The sequence below is a fragment of the Colius striatus genome, chromosome 7 (assembly GCF_028858725.1).
Source record: "Colius striatus isolate bColStr4 chromosome 7, bColStr4.1.hap1, whole genome shotgun sequence".
Taxonomy (NCBI): domain Eukaryota; kingdom Metazoa; phylum Chordata; class Aves; order Coliiformes; family Coliidae; genus Colius; species Colius striatus.
Window position 1 is genome coordinate 32,776,172 of NC_084765.1, and position 22,310 is coordinate 32,798,481.

Here is a 22,310-nt window from a genome sequence, read left to right on the forward strand (position 1 = left end):
ACTTGGGAGAGCCGCCTCCTCTCCGCGCCCCCTCCGCGCCCCGCGCACGCACAGCGCGGGCCAACCCCCCCCTCCCTTCCCCCCCCCCCCCGCGCCATCCCCCGCCGCCGCTCTCCCGGCGGGGTCGCGGAAGGTTTGGGAGAGCGGCGGCGAGGAGGGAAGAGGAGGAGGAAGGGCGGGAGGGGGGAGGGTGGGTGAAGAAGACCTTTCCCGAGCTGTGGTTTGCACCGCGGGCACCTCTGCAGCTTTCACTCTCGTTCCGGGTCGCCTTTGGGTCTTTCTCCGCCAGTCCCCATGCCGGTGGCAGGGATAAAGCGAACTCAGATCAGATTAAAGAAAAAGAAATCATAATAAAAAGGAGAGTTGGGAAGAGAGGGGGGAACCGCATGGAAAAAAAAATAGAGACTTAAAGGGAAAGAGTCGCCATGTTTAGCAGCTTTTTTTTTTTTTCTCCTTAAAAAAAAAAAAAATCTCAATTCCACATAGAACAAGCTTCTCGATCCCAACCCTCCTCTTTTGTCCAATTCAATCTTTGGATAGATCTTTTGTTCTAACTCAGCATGAAAAGAAAAACTTTCTTTAAATGCTATAAACTTAAAACTAACTGAAGTCACTAAACAAATCCTCCTCTGAGCATTCTAAACATATATACACGGGGCTTGTGTGTGTGTGCGTGCGTGTGTGTGTGTGTGTTTTTATTTAACCCTGGTGCATTTTCTGTTTACTATTATTCTCTGTGAACCAAAGCTCGCTGCAAGAAACTTATAAATACAGAGATAGCTTACAGGCTTTAAAACATAAAAAGCAGAGAATGTTTTGGATTTGAAAATCATAAATTATAATTTAATGCCAATAACAATTTACAACAAATGGTTGTTTACAATAAACTAACACAAAACAAACAAGTCAAGATCCTGTGTTCTTAGTAAGCATAAAAACTTCACACACACACACTCACATGGATAGCACTTGCAATAGAAAAAGCTAAATCTAGAGGTCAGCAATCCCCTGCAATAATAGTATATTTATATATTTATATATATTTATATATTTCTAGAAAAGGAGCCATGATTCAGATGTAAAACTCTGCTCAAATTCACAGTCATACGCCCCTCTGCCCCCAGTACAGATGTGTCTGACTGGAACCCGCTACAGATCAGGGTTTAATCGACTTTACAGAATGATCTCTCTCCCTCCCTCTCTCTCTTTTTGTGAAACCACAACATGGTGTAGTTACGTGTGGTAAAAAGGGAGAGGGGGAAGCCTCAGACAAGAACAAAATTGCAAGCTTTCACATACAAAGCATCTGCTATAGACCAAGGGGAGGGCGGGTGGGGGGAAAGGGCAGGGGGGTAAGAAGAAGAAGAAGAAAAAGACACACACACACAAAATAAAATATCAACCCCTCGCAAAACCACATCATCTTGCCTTCCTTCAGATTTGGGGAGGGGGGAGGAGGGAAGTTGCCTGCTCGGGATAGCACTAAATTCCCAAGTGGTGTGTCCGACCCTACGCCCCACGCCCGGGCTGGTCCCCCCGCATCCGTGGGAGCTCTGCGGGAGAGGGCCCTGCAGCCACGCAGGGGAGATGCGTGTATGCTTGGGCACGTATGTATGCAAGTATACATACAGACATCTATTCCATATGTAAAATATAGAGATGACCTGTGGTCATGCTTTCACAGTCTAAGGTAAAAAAAGATCCACTTGAGAGTATATATATGTACATAAGACCCCGACTCCTCAGTGCTAGAAGCTACAGCCACTCCATTTGAAGACCTCTCAATGACAACGATAGATGGCAACTACAGAGTATTATAAAAAATCACACATACTTAAAGAAAACTCATTGCCAATGACTGACCTATATTTACAATACTGCTATTACCTTGCTTGAACGATCTTGTGCGCCTATGTCAGACATTTACAAAAGATTTTTCGCCCCATTCTGATCACAAAATAGATACTGATCTCCAGATTTCTAATACCTTTTCACAACAATACCTTTCCTACGCAGGCACTTAAGTGTGACAAAAATAAGGGCCTTTTTTTTTTCTGTTTTTTGTTGGTTTTTTGTGGTTCTCCCCCACCCCCAAGAAAATCCATTTTTAATTAACAGGAGGATTAGATGAATGGGGGGTTGATGGTTTACCATTTCAGCATAGCACTTCCTAAAAACCAGAGATAAACCACGAACTTAAGTCCTCCACCCCCATCCCGGAATTAAACAGGTAAATACACTACAATACATCTGCTACAAACTTACGGTGACAAGTAAACAAATCAATCGCCTCTGGGCTTAAATGACTGCAAACTATAGAGAAGTAATGTGGTTTCTGAAAGACATTTATGACAGCCAAACAAGTTTCAGATATCAAATAATATTTTAATTTCTGAATACTTTCAATTTTCCTTGGAATATAACACACAAAGACTCGACCAAACAGTTCAGTTATTATAACTTTTACAGTATACAGAAATGTTGCACTTAAAAAAAAAACCTTCAGTTTTTTTTAAACACAAAACTGTAAACTCTAAGATACTGAATCAATCACGTTATCTATAAGTGCCAACAGTGTTATTTTGTCATGCTGATTTCAATGGTATTTTTTTAAAAAGGGAAAATATCAACAATTATTATAATACAAAGGGCTTGCAAATATACAAACAGATAGAGGAGTTTAATAACAATTCATGATGAACTATGCAGAACCCAATTCAAATTACAAAAGTTCACTTTGCTCGTTTGTTTGTGTTTTTGTTTTTTTTTTTTAAAATCAAAACCGTAGTGTGTCTTGGACACAAATTCCTTCTACCTATAATAAATCCCCACAGTTCATTTTCTGTCCGAAATAGCAAAAAAAAAACTGGTTTTGGGGGTTGTTATATGACACGTGTGGTTCATTCGGGTCTATATAATTATAGCTCTCTCAGCTTCAAGCTAGATTTTGGGTCACCACCTTAAGTGCGCTTCCATCATTGTGTTGTTGAGGGTTTGTTGGTTTTTTTCTCTCTCTTTTCCTTTCTTCCTATGATACTTTCGTGGACTCAGTTTTAATTCTTTCAGAACATATATTTTAAGGATACACAGTTTGGAGATTTTTTTATTTTTAAAGAAGCCAAGGTTATATCAAAAATTATTATAGAACCACAGAATAAACTGGTTTGAAACCAGAAAAATACAAAAAAAAAAAGAACAGCTATAGGTACATAGACACATAGGACAATTAATAATTTGGAAAAAAAAGACTTACTTTCTTCCGTTCTGCTAATTTTCTCCAAATTTCCTTTAAATGCACTTTAAGCGAGATTTTTCTTTTTTTTTAAAAAAAAAAAGTTTACCCCAAAAGAAGAAAAAAAGAAGAAAAAAGAAAAAAAGAAAAAGCCCGCCAACGTTTCTTTTCTTCTTCTTTCTCTTTTTTCTTTCTTTTTTTCTTTCTCTCTTTCTATTTTTCGCAAAAAAATGATAAGTAGCAAGTTGATTTCTTTTTTTTTCGGAACGACACGGGACTTTTTAATGCATTCTGTAAAAGTTCATGTGACAGTCTTTTTTTTTAACTTCACAGTCCATTAATTTTTTTTTCCTGTCTTCTCTTAGCAAACTTGTAACATCCTTTTACATCCTTTCTTAGCAGAAGGAAATTTAAGAAACAACCAGAACCCAAATGTCATTTGCTTTCCTTTCATTCTCTTTCATCTCCCTTCTCAATTTTTAAATTTGTTTGTTTCTCTCTCGAATATTTTATTGGATGGACATGTAAGGCCAGTTAAAACTGCTGCCAGACAGTAACATATCCCTGATTAGGGTTTCTATGGGGGTTTTACCTACCAAACGGACGAAAAACAATTGCTCTATGACAGAAGAGGAGACAGTGCGAAGGGAGGGGAGACGTAGTAATAGCTTCCCGAATCGTGTTGGCTGGTTGGGATACTGGCTCCTAACATACTCTTCCAAAGCACACTGTGACTTCTCCTGTAAACTTTCAACATGGGCTACATCAGAGAGACCACAGGCATCTAGAAGAAAGTGTATTAAAAAACAAAAAAACAAAAAAAAAGAAAAAGAAAAAAAAAGAAAACAATCATCAGATTAAAAAGTTCTGGATTGGGGTGTTTCTTGTTGTTTTTGTTGTTTAATTTTTAATTTGATCTCTTTTATTGTTAGCATTAAGCATAGCTCCTGCGCCATCACCTCGCCCCCCAGAGTTTAAGTAGGTTTTACCAAAAGGGACAATCTCTCTGTGTATGTATGTGTGTGTGTATTTCTCTCGCTTCTGGAGGGTCTCTTTTAGGATTGAGAATCCCCAAGATTCGAGATTTCTGATGGTACCCCAGACCTGAGAGGTTGACAATGAGGTGCTGGCCAAGCATCATTTCGTATATCTATATTTTTAGGGGGAAAGGCTGGGGGGTGGGAAAGGCTTGAGTGGAAAGGGGAGAAAGTGACACACTATTTCTCCCCCCCCCCCCAAGAAAATAATTGGGGAGAGCCTAACCATGTGAGGAGAAGGAATACTAATGATAGTGATAGAAATCATCATAATCATAAGAAAAAACTGGCCCAGCCAAAGATAATGGCGCCCCGGATCCAGCAACAGATTCTCCCCCAAAGAAGACAACGCGTTTTTCTTCAGTCTTTGAAACTGATTTAAGTGGCCCTTTAAAACTGATCTTGTCAGTTTAGCCTATTCAGAGGCAGCCATGCAAACTGTGATCTCTCTGTTCATTTGAGCTGTTTCTTTTTCCCCCTCTTTTCTTTTCTCTTTCTTTCTTCCCCCCCCCCACTCCCCCCTCTTTTTTTTCTCTCTCTCTCCTTCTCCCCCCTCCCCTTTTTCCCCCCCTCTTCTTCTTCTTTTTAAACCTAAAGGCCCTTACAAGAAGAAAACTCCCTGATAGGGTCTGGACATTCCCCCCCCCCCTTTTTTTTTTCCTCCTGATACGCTAAAATACAATAAGTTCCCTTTAAATCAGAGACGTCTGTGCTGAAAGAGCACAGGTTGTGACCTGACCTCCCTGTGGCTTTCCTAGGCACAGGGCTAACACATGCATATTCTGCGAGTCATTAGAACCCTGATTTTTTTTTTCTCCCCCCTCTTAAAAGAGGCTGCAGCAAACATTATATGCATCTATGTGTGTCTGCTTTACATCAGAGAGTGTTATTGGGGTGCTGCAGAAGCTTCATGCATCCCCCTCTTTTCTTTTTTTTTGTTGTTTGCATGCGGCTATCTTCCCCAGAAATCAGATAACAAGAAACGTTTATCTAGTTGGGAGGCAATTTACACGCCAGGCCTCACATTTTGAAAATAGTAATAAATTAAACAGTTACGACAGGATCGGACGATTGTTTTCTCAGAAGGCTGAAGAAAAAAAAAAAAGAAAAAGAAAAAAAAAAGGGGGGGGGATTTGGAAGAAAAGGCAGGATTGGAAATATACTCCTCGATGTGAGTGTAAGCTGGCCAAGGGCTGGGGAAGGATGGGAGCGTGTTGGGGGGGATCCTCGCTGAGCGAGGGAGAGGAAAATGCATCCTGGAAAACGATAGAAAAATAAAATCAGCACCCCACGTCTAGCTCTTCCCTCTCGGGATCTCTGTCTCCCTGTGGCTAGATGCGCCCTGCTCATTGATCACCTTAGGACTTTAGCATGAGTGATTTTGGGGGGGAGGAGGGGAGAGAAAAAAAAAAAAAAGAAGAAGTTTTTTATGTGTAAAGCAATAATATATAAAAGGAAGTTTAGGTCACGACCCAGAACCTGGACAAAGTCCAGAAAATGACTTCGTTCCCCAGACCCCCTTTAACACAACAAGGAACGGATTGTGAGCCCTTCTTTTCCCACATAAACTACATTTTTTTCCTGTTTCCTGATATCAGGCTTTAAAAAACTCCGATGAGTAATTATTTTACAGGTCCTGCTTCCATTCATATGTTTATCGCGTGGCCACTTTCCCAAGCTTTCCAATGAGTTACAGAAGAAATATAGGTATTTTTAAATGGAATCCCCAAACCTGGAGGTCTCCAGCACATTGGGTTGCCGATGCAGCCTTAAAGTTAGCAACCTGAGATAACGTCTAACACAAATTAGCCAGCAGATTATATTTTTTCCCCTCAAAAAAAAAAAAAAGGAAGAAGAAAAAAAAATTTAGCCTCCAGAGTTAATATCAGGATTATTACTCACCCAGGTTAAACTCTAGTGCAAGCTAATTAGATTTCACAACGCACTCAATTATTGCTTTATAACTCATGCACTATTTCTAGGCAGCAAAAGTTGACACATATTTCCCCCCCCGCCCCCCCTCTTTCCCCTCCCTCCTCTCTTGGATTATCTAAGAAACACCTCGAGGTCTTTTCCTCGGGATTGGCATGGCTGTGCCACCCCGGAGTTACACTGTGGAGCCGCAGCTTCAGCCTCCTCTTACTTTTTCCTTACTATCCCTGGCTACTTATGGTAATGATCTTTCCGCACCCGCTACTCGCTTTGGACTCTGCAGTTCCTGCTGGGTACAAATGCAAACTTTTTTCTCCCCTTAGCTTAAATGACACAGAACTGCTCACTGCCACGTTCTGTTTAAATCAGAGACAGCTCTTTGGAAAGTTGATTTATTTTATTTTATGGGATGGCAGGGAACATATTTTAAACTCAGCTTTGCGCATTTAACTTGCTTTTTTTTTTTTTCTTAATTCAATTTTTAATCCTGCAGGGCTTTTTTTTTTCTCTTCCTGGCTGCCCATAAAATGATCCTCTTTTTAAAGTGGTTTCAACTGATAGGACGACTTGTATTTAACAACATCAAACAGATTTTGCTGCTGTTCGGATGCGTGTCATTAAATGCAACAACCCAGAGCTATACTGTTAAATACAATATTATTTTCAATGGGAAAAGCGCAGTCTCTCGTGGCGAATGGGTGCCTCTCCCCGAGCCCACTCTTTCCCCCTTCCCCAGCATTATTCAACTAGGGTTGGGGTGTGTTTTGGTTGTATTATGTGTGTGTATATGTTTGTGTTTGTATTTTCTGTGTCTTTCCCCCCTCTCCCGCCTTTCCTTAAATTTTGCACTCCCCAGATGATGGGATGCTCTGAGGCCCTGAAGGGGAGAGACCACAGGGCACCGTTTCCAAAGAGGAAAGAGACCGCGCTGGTTCTCGGAGGTCAGGGAGCAGTGATGGGGTGCAGGCAATAACACTTTGCAAGAGCAACCAGTTTTCGGGGCGCAGGGGGGAAGACAGGGGGTGGGAGAGAGAGGGAAGGAAAAAAGGAAAAGCAAAGAAATGCTGCCTACCTGAGGTGAAGAGGACTATGGCCTTTAAACAGCTATATTCTGCAGAGTCGACATGCAATGCTTTCAGTTTTTCTACTTGCTCTTGGAAGATTCGTATGTGGTCCATAAAGGCGACCACTCGGTCAGCAGACATTGGCGAAGCGTGGAGGCCAGCAGCTGCCAGGAGCGGAGCTACGTGGAGGGGCATGGAGCACTGGGCAGCGTTGAGGACAAACAACTCGCTCCAGGTCAGCCTCAGGAGGGCCACCTGGTCTGTGATCTGGAGGTCTGGGAAGAAGGGGATATTCCTGGCCCACTCCACCGCGCTGAAGAGCATCCTAGCTGCCAGTTCACAAATGTTCTCGATGCCCATGATGTTGTTGGGTTGCATGCACTGACTGCCAAAGCGGGAAGTGGGGTAGGGCTCTGCTCTCAGAAGAAGGGAGATATATCCGGATAGGTAGGAATGGCAGTTGAGAGGGTCCCCGTTTGTCAAGGCGAACTGACCATGAGTTGGCTGTGTGGGTGGCATTCTGCCCCTCTGGACCGCTGCAGTAAATAAAGAAGAAACTACAGCTATTAATATCTGAATTGCGACCATCGGTTCACATACAGCCTGCTTTGTGTGCTTGTGCCTGCCTGTGTGACACCGTCCCCAACCATGTGACACCGTCCCCAACCAGCTGAAGGGGGAGCATGCATTTTTTTTTCTTCCCCCAGCCAGAGTTTAACCCGTAACCCTGTTTTAAAACTCCGCAGTTCCCGGGTCAAGTAAAAGCAACAATAAAAGCTGAGCAAGACTGGCCGCTCGGCCAGAACTGTCTGAAGGAGCCCGAGGTCCTCACTTTCCAAAACACACCACCATTCAGTTATTTACACCTCCCTCCCCTCCATCGCCACCCCCTCCTTCAAGAGATGCAGGAGACGTCTTTGTGTGCCCGGCTATTTTTCTTCATTACACCTAAAAACAGCTTATTGATCTGAGGCTGGGGGAGCGGGATGGGGAGGGAGGTGGAGGAGAGGGAAGAAACACTTCAGTTCAAAATCCCCGGCGCCAGTCCCACACGCGTTTCTCGCCCACTGAATACATTGTTGCTGCTGTTGTTATAGACACACACACACCTCTTTTAAAAAAAATAAATATCAAAGGAGGCGAGATCACCCCACAACATCCCCGGCAGGTCCCCCGGCGAGGCTGGGGGCATTACCCAAAGACACCTTCCTCAGCTGCCCATGGAAAGTGGGCCTTTCATTTTGTTAATAAATTTACACGGTGACAGCGAGAGAAAAAAAGAGAGAGAAAAAGGGCTCAGAGGCAGAGAGACGGCACGGAGGGAGAACGCCTAAAATGTGCGTGATTTATATTCGTTATCGCCCGTAGCACAAGGTTAGTTACTCTTGCAGAAACACAAAGAGAGGAGCCCAGCAAGTCCCAAGCCCCCTAACCCTTAACCTACATAGCGGCGTCCAGACACAGAGCCCGCACTGGAAAACTGCAGGCTCACATTTCTCGTCTAATTTTATATCACAAAGACTCGACTTGCAGAGACCCGAGCACCCCACACTTACTTCTGAGCTGCTTCTTCACCCCCCCAACCCGTCCCTTCTCCCCCTCCTGCCTCTCCCGGAGGAGCAAGGAAAATAAGAGGAAGAAGAAAAAAAGTGAGATAATAACAATCAGGAAAGGGAGGCACACGGCAATATAGATAGATCTATCTATACACACGCGTGGATCTGCATGTGTATATATATTTTTAAAGGAGGAAAAACCCGTCTGGGAATCCACAGTGGAGTGCTGTAGAGCCTCGGTGGGGTGAGTCCCATTGTAATAGTAATTTGAACCGCCTGTGTAAAATTGCAATCTAAGGCAGGGTGCTGGGGGAGATATATATATATACATATATATGTGTATGTGTATGTGCATCTCGTGAGGCTCCGTGTGTGTGTACACACAAGCACAGAGACTCACGGGCACACACGGGGAGCTGCTCGGGGGACGGGGGGGAACGTTGAGCATGCAGGGGGAAACATGAAGGAAAAGTAACCACACGTCAGAATAATCATCTCGCTCCTAAGCAGCGTGAAACTAAAAATCCACTTCCAATAAACCTCCATCAGCAAAATCAAAACAAACACAAATCAATTACGAGTGCAGGAGAAAGCATGCAAGAGCCCCTGCCTCCCCTGCCCACCCTCTCCAACACCTCTTTCTTTCATTACGAGAAAGTTTCTGGCTGTTTATTCGGGGGGTGGGAGGGAAGAAGGGGGGAAGGAAAGGTTCTGGTTGAGTTTGGAGTTTGGGGAGGGAGGTTAAAAACAGTGAGAATAATAAGTATATATATATATATATGTATATAAACAATCCCAAAACCACAAACAAACCAAAACCCAAAACGCAGCGAGTGAAAAAAAAATTGCAAAACAAATGAAATCCCAATACCTTCCCGTCTCATGCCAACTTTGAGGCATTTTTTGAGGCGGCAGTACTGACACTGATTGCGGTGGTGCTGGTCAATGGGACAGTTCCTGTTGGCACGACAAGTGTAGCTGAGATTCCTCCTTACACTCCGCTTGAAGAAACTCTTGCAACCCTCGCAGGTAAACTGGCCATAATGTTTGCCACTAGACTTGTCCCCACAAACCACACATTCAATGTGCTGCTGCTGCTGCTGCTTGTCTCCTTGGTTCTGCTGGCTTGGCGGGTTGGTCTGGGCTGGCGTACTGGGAGGGCCCCCGGGCCCCGGGGTCTGTGGGGTGTGCGGGGCCCCGGCCGGAGGTCCCTGCACCGGCGGGGCTTGCGAAGGCTGCGTTCCCTGAGCTCCGGGCACATCGTCCTGGGGGTCTCGCCACGCACCGACTACCATTGCCATATCTATTGGACACCGTTGCCAAACTTCCTGTTCCCCCTTTATTTTCAAAGTTTGTTTGCTTTGCTTTTCAGATCAGCTTTACAGCAGTCTTTTTTTTTCCTCCTTCCCTCTCTCTCTCCCTCTTTCCCCTCTCTCTTTTGTTGTTTTGCCCCCCCCCTTTTTTTTAATCCTTTTTTTTTTTTTAGGAGGGTCGGGGTGGGGGGGGGATCTCCTGGTACCGGCGAAGGTGCAAAAGCACGGGGCGATGGAGGTGTGTGTGCGGGGGGGCGAGTTGCGAGTCGATTGTCTGGGCTCCAGGAGAGCAAAGTAAAGGGGTGGTGGGGGTGGGGGAGAGAGGGAGAGAGAGAGAGAGAGAGAGGAGGGAAAAAAAAAATCTCTTCAAAGATCTCCCTCTCTCTCTCTTAGAGCTGATCTGCAGCAGAGTAGTTGAAGGAGGAGAGGCGGGTGTCTGGGGGCCAGGTCCAGGGAAGCTCGCAGTCAGCCATTCAGGAAAGCCATCAAAATAAGAATGAATAAAAGGTTAAAGATTACACACACAGCGGAAAAAAACACGCACAGCTGAGGAGACTTTTCTCGGCGCGGAGAGCGGACGGTCTCGCCGTAGTTTTTGGAAGTCCAGCTTGCAGCAGCAACATCAACTGCGATCGCTTTGTTTTTGTGGGCTTTTTTTTTTCCTCCTCTTTCCTCCTCTCTCTCTCTCTGCTCTGTCTCTCCTCCCTCCTTCGCTCGCTTTAATTCTTCCTCTCCGCCGCTCCGCCCGGGCGCTGCTCTCTTTCTCTCTCTCTCCCTCTTTTGGGCTCGGGGGTGGGGGGGCTGGCTGTTTGGTTTTTTCCTCCTCCTCCTCTCCTCGTTTTTTTTAATTATTATTAATATTATTGTTATAGTTATTAATTATTATGATTGTTTATTTGTTCCTCCTCTCCGTCCCCGCCGCGTTGCGCTCCACTCTGCCCCGCTCAGTCGCCTCGCCGCTCCCGCCGCGCCGTGTCGCCGCCGCCGCCGCCGCTCCCGCCGCCGCTCCCGCCGCCGCCGCCGCTCGGGTGCTGCCGCCGCCGCCGCTGCCGCTGCCGCCGCCGCGCTGCCTTATGCTGCTTCTGCCGCCTCGCAAGTGGGCTCTCGCCTCCGCGCCGCCGGTGCTCACGGCGCGGGCGGGGGGAGGGGGGCCGCGGGGCGGGGGGGAGGGAAGGAGTCAACTCGCCAGCGCAGCGCCCAGCCAGCCAGGATGATAAAAGAGGGGAGCGGGAGGAGGAGGAGGAGGAGAAGAGGAGGAGGAGGAGGAGGGAGAGGAGGAGGGAGAGAGAGCGAGAGAGAGAGAGCGAGAGAGAGGGAAGGAAGGATCACAACCCAGCGCGCAGCATCGCTCCTCAGCCGGGGGGGGAAGAGAGGAAAATCACCACGGGGAGAGCGCAGGGGAGAGCGCCAGCCCTCTACACCCCCCCCCCCCCAAAAAAAAAGCGGGGGCTCCCCCCCCCCCGGCGGCGGTGAGGGGAGGGGCGGGGCGGGGCGCGGCGGCGCGGGCGGGCGGCGTGTGGGCCGAGTGGCGAGCGCGCTCCCCGCCGGCCGCTCGCCCCGCTGGCGGGAGAGTGAACTTTGACACGACTGCTGCAACTTAGCGCACGTTGCCATGGCGACCGCGCGCCTTATAAGGCAACCCGACCGGCGTTTGACTGGTCAAAAGCTCGCGTCCCGCCCCTCGGCCCTCATTGGGCCGCGACGCCCTGCGCGGCCTGCCATGGCCGCCGCCGCCGCCCGCGCGGTCCTAGAGCCAGGCGCCGCCCCGCTGCAGCCGCGGGACCGGGACCCGGGCCGGGACCCGGGACCGGGGCTTCCCCCGGCGAGCACGCTGCTCCTCACCGGCTCCACGCTCAGCTCGCTTTTACTCCTCACCCTGTTTCCCTTCAACGTGACCACCCCCGTAGGGGCTCGAGGTTAAGGCGAGCCCGGCGAAGGGAGCGGAGCGCCGCCGCCGCCTCACCTGGGGCTGCCGCCCGGGGCACAGCCTCAGGGGTCGGCGGGGGCGCGGGGGAAGGTGGTGGTGGTGTGTATCAGCTGGTCAAAATCAGAAAACTGACGCTCAAATGAGGTAAAACTCCACTAAATAAAATAAAACCGAGCCCCGCCGCCGCCGGGGGGAGGGGAGCGGCGCGGTCTCCCCGTCACGGGTAGGGTTCCGCAGGTGCGCGATGCTTCCCCCCCGCCGGAGGTCCCGCCGGGCGATGGCAGAGGCGGCGTTGCCCCTTCGGCCTCGCTCCGGCCTGACCAGTGCGAGATGGGCCCGGCGGCACCTGCGTTCGCTCCGTGCCCCGTCCGCGTGCTGAGCCTTCCCTTCCCCCTTGCCCCGGCACTCCGGCACCGGCCACTCGCACAGGCGGCGGGATAAAGGAGCATCGCCGCTCTTCCCCTACCGCTCGTCGCGGTGCGAGCGCCTCTTCCTCCGCCGCCCCAGGCAACCAGAGGCTGGCCGAGAGGACCGCGGTTTCATGAAAGACACCGTCTAACCCCTTCCCCTCAGCACGGTGGAGGGGAAAAAGAAACCCGCAACGGCTCTCCTCAGAGTGTGACACTCGTCTGTTTTCACTCGCAACCTCCACGGCATCGGTATAACGCAGCTGATCCTAACGCCTTTAACTTTGTTTTGGGGGGTTTGTGGTCATGGGGTTTAGGGGTTTTTTGTTTGTTTGTTTGTTTTTTTCCTTTGGATCACACATCCCCTGACACGGTAACACAACCTCTGCGCCATAGCGGGAGCACCGCTGAGTAGGTAACTGATCTAAGAACGCGGGGACGGTTGTTTATTTCCCGCTGAATATAGCTACTGGACAGCGGAACCAGGACTTGGAGTTCATCTCCCGGTGAAAATAGCCAAAAGACACTCGAACAGTGGAAGGGATGGAGAGAGAAACAGGAAAACATGTTCAAATAGACAAATGAATGCCCGGCCGGACAATTCCTTCTCTGCCAAGACACGCGTGTATGTAGGCTCACGTTTGAGCTGGTCACCAATTGCGGCCGTGGGGACGCAGACCTGTGCACAACTCTGGAAAGGATTATTTGCCCCTCACCTCCTCACACACACTTTTCCATATTGCCACATGCACACCCCCTTCTGCCGCAGCAATAATACATGTGGCCAAAGCCGCAGGTGCTGAGATGATTGGAAAGTTGTATAAAGCACCTCGACTTGACAATGTCCTGCTTAGAAAGCTGGTCCTGCTAGAAACCTCACGAACGAGGATGGACTGCGGCTCAATTTCAAAGACAAGGCTACAGGATTTCCATTGATCCTGACTGAGCCCAAATAACCCCGAAGCAGGGACCAGGAGGAGACTGGAAAGAGAGAAGGGAAGGGAAGGAAAGGAATCTTTCCCTGTTAAAATTGGAGGAAACCGCTTTCTGATTTCCGAATAACCCAGAGCAGAGAAGGTCACCTTTCGGGGAGGGTGGGAGAAGGTTGGGGTTCAAAATGCAGAATAGTCTCAGATTGTTGCTGATATTGAATTTCCTGAGAGGAAAAAAAAAAAAGAAAAAGAAAAAGAAAGAAAATCCAACCCAAAGCCAACAACCCAACACCAACCTTTCCTGTCTTGATTCTGACAAAGTAAACAGGATTAATTCGCCGTAGGAAAAAACATTAATGCAATCTTAACAAATGCAGAAATCAGAAGAGAAAGCTGCTTTAACCGGACGTACAATATTAATAGTTGGAAGGTATGATCGTAAAAATGAAAAGCCATTGATATATGCTTAAAAGCCGCCGTATACGCTGATTGCTCAAGCATTAATGAAGAATGCCCCATATTAACTATTTACTCTTCGATAGATGCAGCGATATAACTATCTATTAGCACCATTAGATGCTTTGCTATTTATTTGAAAACACCCCTGCGAGTGGGCTGAGACGGAAGAGATGAATGTAAAAATGATCTGCAGCTAATTTCACTAAATAATACTCGAAACCTAAGCGCTTGGCAAAGAAGGGGGAGATTCTCAACTGTCCTTCTCCGAGCCTAATGACAATAGGAATGCTCTCTCTTAAAAGTCAGACCGTCTTGGTTTTCCAAATAAACAAATGCATCCCTCCTGCCATTTTACTGCAGATGTAAATTTATTTTAATGAGAGGGAGTGGAAGGATTTATTTTGCTAAAATAGAGTTGGGGATAGAGCCGGTGTAAATCTTGAGGTTTAAAAAAAAAAAAAAAAGAGGAGGAAGGAGGGGGAAGCTGCTTTCCTGGCAGAAAGCTGCCTAACAGTCTTCTAATTCTTTCTAGATTAAATCGCAATATGAATACAGCATCGAACAAATACCGAGTTTCGCTCTGAACTCAGTGGAAAGCAGTTACGTCTAACAGAATTCAATGAATTCCTCTTCTCCCTCAATGTAGTATGTGTGTGTTTTTCTCTTCCACCACACTGAAGTTCCATGAATAGGGAAAGTGGCTCCTATTGTGTGCCTCTGAACTTCCAAGTCAATGCAATTTTTAACCACTGGCTTGTGGTACTTTGAAAATCACCAGGGGCTGTCAGAGTTGGGTCCTCTGAAAAATTTACAGTGCTAAATCAGAGCATATGCTGTGAGAGAGGGAAAAAAAATTGCTGAAGATTGGAGCAAGTACAGTATCCGGCTGCCCTCTAGTGTAAGTCTCTTATCTGCCTAAAATTCAACTTTAAAAGAAAAGGATCTCTTAAAGGGAAACGACTTTTGGCTCACGTATGCATACGCGAATGAAACTTCTGTACATTTTAATCTGATTAATTCCTAAGGATTTAAAATTAATTGGCTTGGGCACTCCTAGACCGGACTATAAGATTTCTGCATCAGGGTTTCTGCCAGCCCTGAACCGAATAGGTATTTTAAGGGATAGTGGTAAGGGATGGGGGGGGGGGGGAGATCCTCTTTTGTGATTTTTTTTCTTTCTTAAACGAGGATCCGTGCCTCACATGCTGTTGTCAGAGCAAAACACTTTTGCAGCATAAAGTCAGATCTACGTCTTTTGAAATAACACTTAAAAACGCAGGATAAGTAATTGCCTGAAAGCCTCAGCCGAACTGCCAACCGCACCTTCGGATGGTGAGTATATTCCAGCTTCTTTCCATTGTACTTGCTTAGAGAAGGGACCAGAGGGGGAGAGGGGATCTCGGCTCCATACCTTCACCACAGACCTCTTTCTTTCTTTTTTTCCACCCCCCCCCCCCAAAAAAAATAAACGTTGCCAGATGCACACGGCGACACGATCCCGTGCAGTTTAATACCTATCACTTAAGTTAAGAGCCTTGTCCTTCCCACCCTCCCGAGCAGGTCAGTCCGCCGCTGCCCCCCCAACAGCCCGAAAGCCAGGCAGGGAAGGCTGCGATCGGGCTCTGCCTTCCTGGACGCTGCTTTGGAAATGACTTTGAGGCGTTTTGCTTCGCCTCGGACCTGGAAACCGATTCCGGTCGTTGGGTTTGTTCGCTTGTTTGTTTGTTTGCTGCTTGCTTTATTTAGCTAAAGGACGTGCTAACTGATGGTGCTGCAATTACACAGACTCGGGTCTCTCCCCCCTCCCCTCTTCCCCTCCTTAGAGCAACCCACGTAACCTTAGAAACGATCGTTTAAGACGTACGTTAGCTAACATTTGCTTTTTTGGATTTTTTGTTTTCCTTAAAAGAGAAACACAAGAATCACAACACATTGCCCGAAAAAAGTGTCAAAGAAGAAGAAAAAAAACTATAAGTAAACATACCAAAACCATATTTGCCTTGTTCAAGGTCCCAAATCGCTTGCATCTTCCTTTTTCTACCTCTCCTTTAGTTTGGCAGGTGAAACAGACAAACAAAAAAAAAAAAATCAAAAAAAAATCAGACCGCTGTTTGCCCCCCAGAAAGATGTGCGTTGGGTAATTAAAGAGAAGTCTCCTTCTTGGTGTTTATCTAAGCGATTGTGCAAACTGATAAAAAAAAAAAAAAGAGAGAGAGAGAGAGAGAAAGAAAAAAAAAGGAAAGTTACAGTCTTCAGGGGGGGGAAAAAAAAGGAGGCAAGGTGAAGGGAATAGATTTCCCACAACCTAAAGGGAAGTGCTTTCGATGTATTATTAGCGATCAGCCTTAGGAGAGAGAGAAAAAAAAATCCTGAACACACTCTAACTTTACACAGGCAAGATTTCGGGGGGGGGCTTTGTACATAGCTGCTTAGGAATGTGCGCCTCGCCTTTAAGAAAAAATCCCCAAGCCCAAGGTAGGAGATGTCTTTGAGTGATCCTTGTCTCTCATTTCATTCCTTAGAAGGAAGAGCCTCTCGCTACACCTTGTTTGGAGCTGGAAAGGCGAGACTTAAAAAAAAAAAAAAAAAAGAAAGAAAGAAAAGAAAAAGAGAAAAAAATATTCATAACCCACCCTTCCAATAGGAGAGAAAAAAAATAAGGGAAATCTCCTAACTTAATGACTGTAGGGGTAGGATGGATGCGACCGATTTCAACCCCCCCCCCCCCCCCGCCTTTCCCTACCTCCCCCCTCCCGGGTAGAGGAAAAAAAAAGAAAAAGGGAAAAAAAAGAGAAGCCAACCGCAAACAACTACAGGCTGAACTCTCAACACATGCAACGAAGGGGAAAAAATATATAGTGTCCTGTGTAGGGTCGGTAGGGAACGCAAGCACACGCTAAAGCAAGTTGGGAAGGGATCCGGGCTAATCAGCAATCTCTTTCTCTCCCTCTCCTTCTCTCCCTCTCCCCCTCTCTTTCTCTTTCACTGCCCCTGAGATCCCAGCTCGAAAGAGGTACTCCACATTTTTTCATTACCAAAAATCCGTTGCAATAATCATTTGTTGCTAATTGAAACCCTTGGAGACATTTTTCCCCACCCCCTTCACAAACATGGCAACTTTTAGACATGGGAAGCACGTTTGATTTTATTTTATTATAAAAAATAATACCGTTAGGAGGAGGCTGAATCTTTCACCCACGAGAAATATCAGCTCGTCAACCCCCTCCCCCGGAGGGGGGCGAGGGGGGACGGGACCCCAGTACAGTGAGGGCTTGGGAAAATTTGGAATACATTATACCGCCTTTGGCAGGAGAATACTCTCCAACTAATGGATTCCTGCTCCTTTTTGTGTGTGTGTGTGTATCAGTGTGGGGGGTTTCTGGAAAAAGGGGTGGTGGTCGTAGTGATGGGGAGCCGAGCTTTTATTTTAAGGGACTGTTAGGCTAAGAAGTGTGTCATACTTGACAAATGGAACAAATGCTCTTCCATTTCTTCCTTGTCCTTGCCTTAAAACAGGAATTAAGTTAACCACAGTGCTGCATGTTAATTGCATGTTTACTGGGCTAATGAAAATTACAAAAGGGTTTTGCCACCTCGATCGGTGATGAAAAAGTATGAAGGCGATTGTCATTGCAGCCTTCGGGGAGGGCCGGGCCGGGCCGGGGTGGGGGGTGGGAGGAGGTGAGGAGGCGGGCCGGGCACGAACAATATTGATCAGAAGAAGGATAAATCTTTTAACTGCTCGTTAATACCATAAATATGGTCTACACAAGTTTCCACTCTTGTTAAGTCTAATCAGGACATGGAAGATGGAGACATAGCCCACTTGAATTGATTTTTATTATTGCCAGAGGGGTACTTGCATCTGTGGGCTCTCTCCCCTCCTCACTTTGCATCCCTCCCCGCCCCCCCCCCCCCCCCCCAAATCTCCCCTTGCCGATGAGAATCGTGAAGGTGCACAGAAAGAAGACAAATCCAAGCTTTTCGTCCTTTCTCCCCTTTCCCAGAAGCTTCTTTTTCCAAAAGCTTATGGGTTGTGGTGGGGAAAGCTCAAAGAGGGGAGCACATCTCTCCCCCTCCTCTAATTTAATTTTGGCTTCGTGGATTAAAAAATGATTTAGTAATTCAGTTTGATGACAACCATTTTCATGCTTGAAAACAAAGTGCTAAACCTAAGTGGAAAGACAGTGGGAACAGGGCATTTCTAAATCCCCCCCAACCTCTCCAAAAGAGTTTGTTTGGCAAAAGGAGGAGGGAAAGGCAATTAAATAGACTAAAGATGATTTAAATCCCAACCAAAAATAATTCTAGGGAAAAGTTTCCCCCCTCCGGTGTTGCCCAGCCCTGGATTTGAAAACTTTGGCCCAACTTGTGGCGATAGCTACAACTTTGCTCCACAGGGGTCAGAGGTGAGGGCTATTTTAACCCTAAAAGCCTGCGAGTGACCAAGGTTGAGGCTGGGCTCGCAGCACTAATAGCCATAATTACCTCCTCCCCTTCCAGGGACATTCCTCACAGCAGCAGTGTTAGATGCCGTATTGAATAAAATCCTGGAGTTGCACATATCTTGGAAGGTAAATAAGAGCAATATGAAGGAATTTCAGAGCTCTCCCTTTTGCTTGGGGGGATTGAAACCCCTTTTTTTTTTTCCCTCCTTTCCCCCCCCCCTCCCCCCCCCTCCTTGCCAGCATTCCCAAGGCGCTGGGTCTTTGTCTTAGAAGGAATGGAGTGTCTGAATGGTGTGAAAGGGACAGAGAGGGTCGCTTCAAATCGATTTTACTTGTCCTCTCTGTCTTTTCGGATCAACGCCCTTCAATGGACACATAGGTGCTCTTTCAACCAAAAACTTGTGCAACATTTTCTGCCTGTATTGGTGCTAAATACAATAAATGCTGGGCAGATTTTTTTTCCTCTTTTCTTTCTTTCTTTCCAAAGCAGAAAGCACCCTAATTAAATTGTTTTATATGGACAGTCAAGACAGACCAATTAAGTATGCATTAGTATAAAGATATATTCGAGAGATAAGCGCTCTATAGGAGCCTTGTCTAGGCAAGGTGTGTAAAGTGTCCTCTCGAAGAGAGGCTGTAAGCACGGTTTCATATGGATTTTTCCCCTCCATTGCCCCCTATACTCGAGTAACGGGCTGAATAAGTTAGGGAAAAGCCATTAGTGAAAGTGGTTTCTAAACAAAGTTAACAGGTGGATGTAGCTGCTTTGAGATTGGAATCGCAGTGGCACATCTGTAATCCACAGCCGTACATTTATGCAGCACGTATGCAATGCAATGTACAGCCACAGAGAGAAATGCCTCCGACCCTAGAGCTGATGTGCAAACGCACACACATGGGAAGAAAAGAAATAGCTGGGCACTTCTGGAGACTGCAGGACGCGATGTGAGTGAGCACACACATGCACACACACATGCACACGTATGTTACAGATATAGCTGTGTGTCTATTGTTTATAGGCACTCAGCCCTGCTCCAGAGATAGACCCACGCACACGAGGCGTAGCTGTCTCGTCCAGCTGTGCTCACAGTCATCTACTCGGGGATCGGTGGGCACACAGCACACACTCCTGGGATGATGGCGAGTGGAAATATTTCCCATTCGAGGCATAGGCTTTCCCAGGAGTGAAATAACAGGTCAGGATAAAACACACACAGGCACACACACACGAACTTCTCTTTCTGTCCATTTTATCACCCTGGGAAAGCTCTCGTGTGTGGTTAACCACAGGAACTGAGCTTTAAGCTCTTCTCCTTTTCCATTATTATTATTATTATTTTTCTTCACTGCAGATTTACCACGTCGTTCAAAAAACCACAAAAGACAACAACCAAACCCCAAACAGACAAATAAACAACCAAAAAAACCATCAGTCCCCAGCCCTGCCTCAGCCTCATCCTGGGGCAGGCAGAGCTGCGGGATGCGACGAGGAGGAGGAGGTGGGCTGGAAGTTACTGGGGCACTCTCCATCCCTGGGCACTTCGGTACCCGCACGCCGAGGCAGAGCTGTGGGAACCCGTCCAGTCCCCGCAGATGATGCAAAGAAGGAGTAGAGGATTTGCCCTTTTTCTACTGACATTGGACAGCAGAGGCAGGACAGGTTTTTGCTTGGGGGGGGTCGGGGAAGAGAGGACAGAAGGGTACAGGGATACGAAGCAACCTTGCGACGGCTGCCGGGTTTGCTATTCATTTCCTAAGCAGCGCTTTAAATGTGTTAGCCCCATCAAAGAGAGATGCGAGACTGGCAAGAATAAAGCCATTCCTTGCTTAGGTGCTTTAATGTCAGAGTAAACAGGTTAGAAACGGAGGTTTTTAAAGCTTCAATTTCTCTTTACCGGTAACCTTCGAGGATAAATCATAACAGGCTGTATGGGGGGCAAAGAATTCATCTAAAGGAGATCTCAGCAAGTCACTACCCGGACAATAGTCCACCTCCTGTTGGGTTGCGTATTGATCAGGAGAGGAGCTGAAGATGTCGCCACACTAAATATTTACTGATCACACACAAATAGCCGGGACTTGAACGATTTTCTCCTGTGAGGAGAGCAGAGAGAGAAGGGTAAATCATTTTATTAGTGTGTATAAAGCAAAGAGCACACTCTGGCTTGGAGTGTTTTAAGATGTGTCTTCAGCTGGATGAAAAGAGTTAGGGAAATCGATATGGAGTGATTAGACGAGCCAGTCGTGTCAAAGAGAGAGGCTGTGAATTTCATGGATTTGGTTATAGCGGGAGGGAGAAAATATATCGAGAGATTAAAGGGAGGACCCCATTGTAGCGGAGCCAATGAAAAAATAATATCTAATCAGACCCGGCAAAGGTGGGGACGGGATAAGACCCACATTTCTAAAGAATCACATCAGCTGGAGAGGGATCAGGGACACACATGAAAGAGGCAAACTGGGGGAGAGGAGCCGTGTAGGAGCCTAGAAATGCTACGGAGCAAATCCAGGAGAGGCAAAGTCGCCTCTATGTAGCAATGCTGAGACATCACGAAAATGGGGACAAAAGACCCAGGAGCGAGGGGGAGACGAGGGCTGGTGTCAACGGGCGTCTAACTTCGAGGTGAAGTTGAGGCGTCTCCAGCCCTGGGTGTCCCCCAGGCAGGGAGGTCTCCAGCAGCAGAAGCGAGGGCACAGCCAGCTCAGACGTGAGGGGTTTAAATCCTTCTCCTACAAGTTTGTTCTTCCCATTCCTGCCCCTGTACCCCCGCTCCCCCCGCCCCAAGCAAATGTGGTGAGTAAAATGGATTTTAGCGTTTAACCACCTCGTTTTAGCTACGTAATGACAAGGCTCGTAATATGTAATCTACAGATTACTGCCATTCGACAGTGACCACAAATGACACACACACAAAAACATTCAGCATTTCTGCAAATGACAAAATGGCTAAAACCAGCCCGTGCTTTAAGTGTTGAAGTTGGGGAGTTGCTGTTGGGGGATTTTTTCGGTCGGAGGGAGCAGTTCAGCCGTGGCTCAGGTACAGCCCTGGGGTGTCTGGGTGGATGGAAGAAAACTTTGCTAGAGACAAGCGAATGTCTGAGTGCCAAAGGGCAGAAAACTGGGAGCAGGGCAGGGCTCTGCCAGGCGACCTTAAAATAAGTTCTTTAGGGATGCTCAAGGCTTTTTATTCTTGACTTTCTTTTCTTCTTTTTCTCTTCCTCGAATCACTGATGTTTGGGCCGCGTTCAAACGCTTCCTCTTCTCGGTGTGTTTTTCTCTAGCAGAAAATAGGATGCGACTGCAGAAAACTAAGTCAAAAGAGCGAAAGTTTAAGCCGCGCTTTAAATGCTGGTGATTGCTGGAAGGGAAGAAAGACATCTAAAAGCTAGGAACCGAGGAGTAAAACTGATGTGAAAACAGCTTTTCACTTCTCCTCCAAGTGCTAATTTTGCTACTGTAAACAAACACTGAAGTTAGAAACAGCTGCAAATAGGCTGCTGGGCACCCCGGGCTAGCGACCGGGGAGAGAGGGGCGACACAGGATTTTTGTGCATCTCTCGGGCTGAATTTGACCCAAACTTTACTTTTTTTTTCCCCGAAATCAGTGGCTGATGCTGGTTTTAGTTGCAAAGAAGGGAAAAAAATTATATATATAGGCACATTAAGCACATTTCATGGGAGCCTATAGAGTGCAGGCAGCGCGGCTGGATCACTAATGCAACAGGAAACCTCGGGATAGACTCAGCCTAATTACCAGTTTTCCATAGCTGAAGCGATTTTTAAGGATCCCAGTGGATTAGCCCAATATGTTCAGGTGTGAGGCTACGAGGGCCTATAACTCCTTTCACTATAATCTTATAACCTCCTTACCTAATTCCTTAGATTGCAGATAGGAAGAGTCTGACCCTGGAGGTCGTAAAGAGCTTGGTTTCATTAACCCTTCCTTCCCCAGCGCTGCTCCAAGGTTAACTGTGCTAGGCTGAGAGTCTGGGGGAGGGAGAG

The 22,310-nt window shown here is 46.9% G+C and overlaps 1 protein-coding gene and 1 long non-coding RNA gene across 5 annotated transcripts in view; one reads left to right on the forward strand and one right to left on the reverse strand.

The window, feature by feature from the left end:
• Positions 1-2,754: 2,754 nt before the first annotated feature.
• On the reverse strand, positions 2,755-16,672 carry NR2F2 (nuclear receptor subfamily 2 group F member 2). Of its 4 annotated transcripts, none has more exons than XM_061999246.1 (4): positions 16,661-16,672; positions 15,844-15,905; positions 7,274-7,801; positions 2,755-4,016 (listed from the first exon to the last, which is right to left on the reverse strand). In XM_061999246.1, exons 2-4 carry the CDS (start codon positions 15,884-15,886, stop codon positions 3,742-3,744), a joined length of 846 nt encoding a protein of 281 aa, XP_061855230.1. In that variant the 5' UTR covers positions 15,887-15,905; positions 16,661-16,672; the 3' UTR covers positions 2,755-3,741. The 4 variants fall into 4 exon arrangements, with proteins under 4 accessions (XP_061855230.1, XP_061855229.1, XP_061855227.1 ...); XM_061999245.1 differs by lacking the exon at positions 16,661-16,672 and adding an exon at positions 16,493-16,507; XM_061999243.1 differs by lacking the exons at positions 15,844-15,905; positions 16,661-16,672 and adding an exon at positions 9,693-11,603 and having other exon boundaries at positions 7,274-7,822.
• The window catches only part of LOC133625712 (uncharacterized), a 33,172-nt gene continuing 25,920 nt past the window's right edge, over positions 15,059-22,310 (forward strand). Inside the window, exon 1 of the long non-coding RNA XR_009819028.1 lies at positions 15,059-15,191. This is a non-coding gene — a long non-coding RNA (uncharacterized LOC133625712). The remainder of the gene's footprint in view (positions 15,192-22,310) is intronic.

Coding starts and splice junctions, on each gene's coding strand:
- NR2F2 (XM_061999243.1), bottom strand. CDS start 10,122: ATGGCAATGGTAGTCGGTGCGTGGCGAGACCCCCAGGACGATGTGCCC. Junction 7,823..9,692: donor AGTTGGCATGAGACGGGAAG/GTATTGGGATTT, acceptor TAATAGCTGTAG/TTTCTTCTTTATTTACTGCA. Junction 4,017..7,273: donor CATAGTCCTCTTCACCTCAG/GTAGGCAGCATT, acceptor ACTTTCTTCTAG/ATGCCTGTGGTCTCTCTGAT.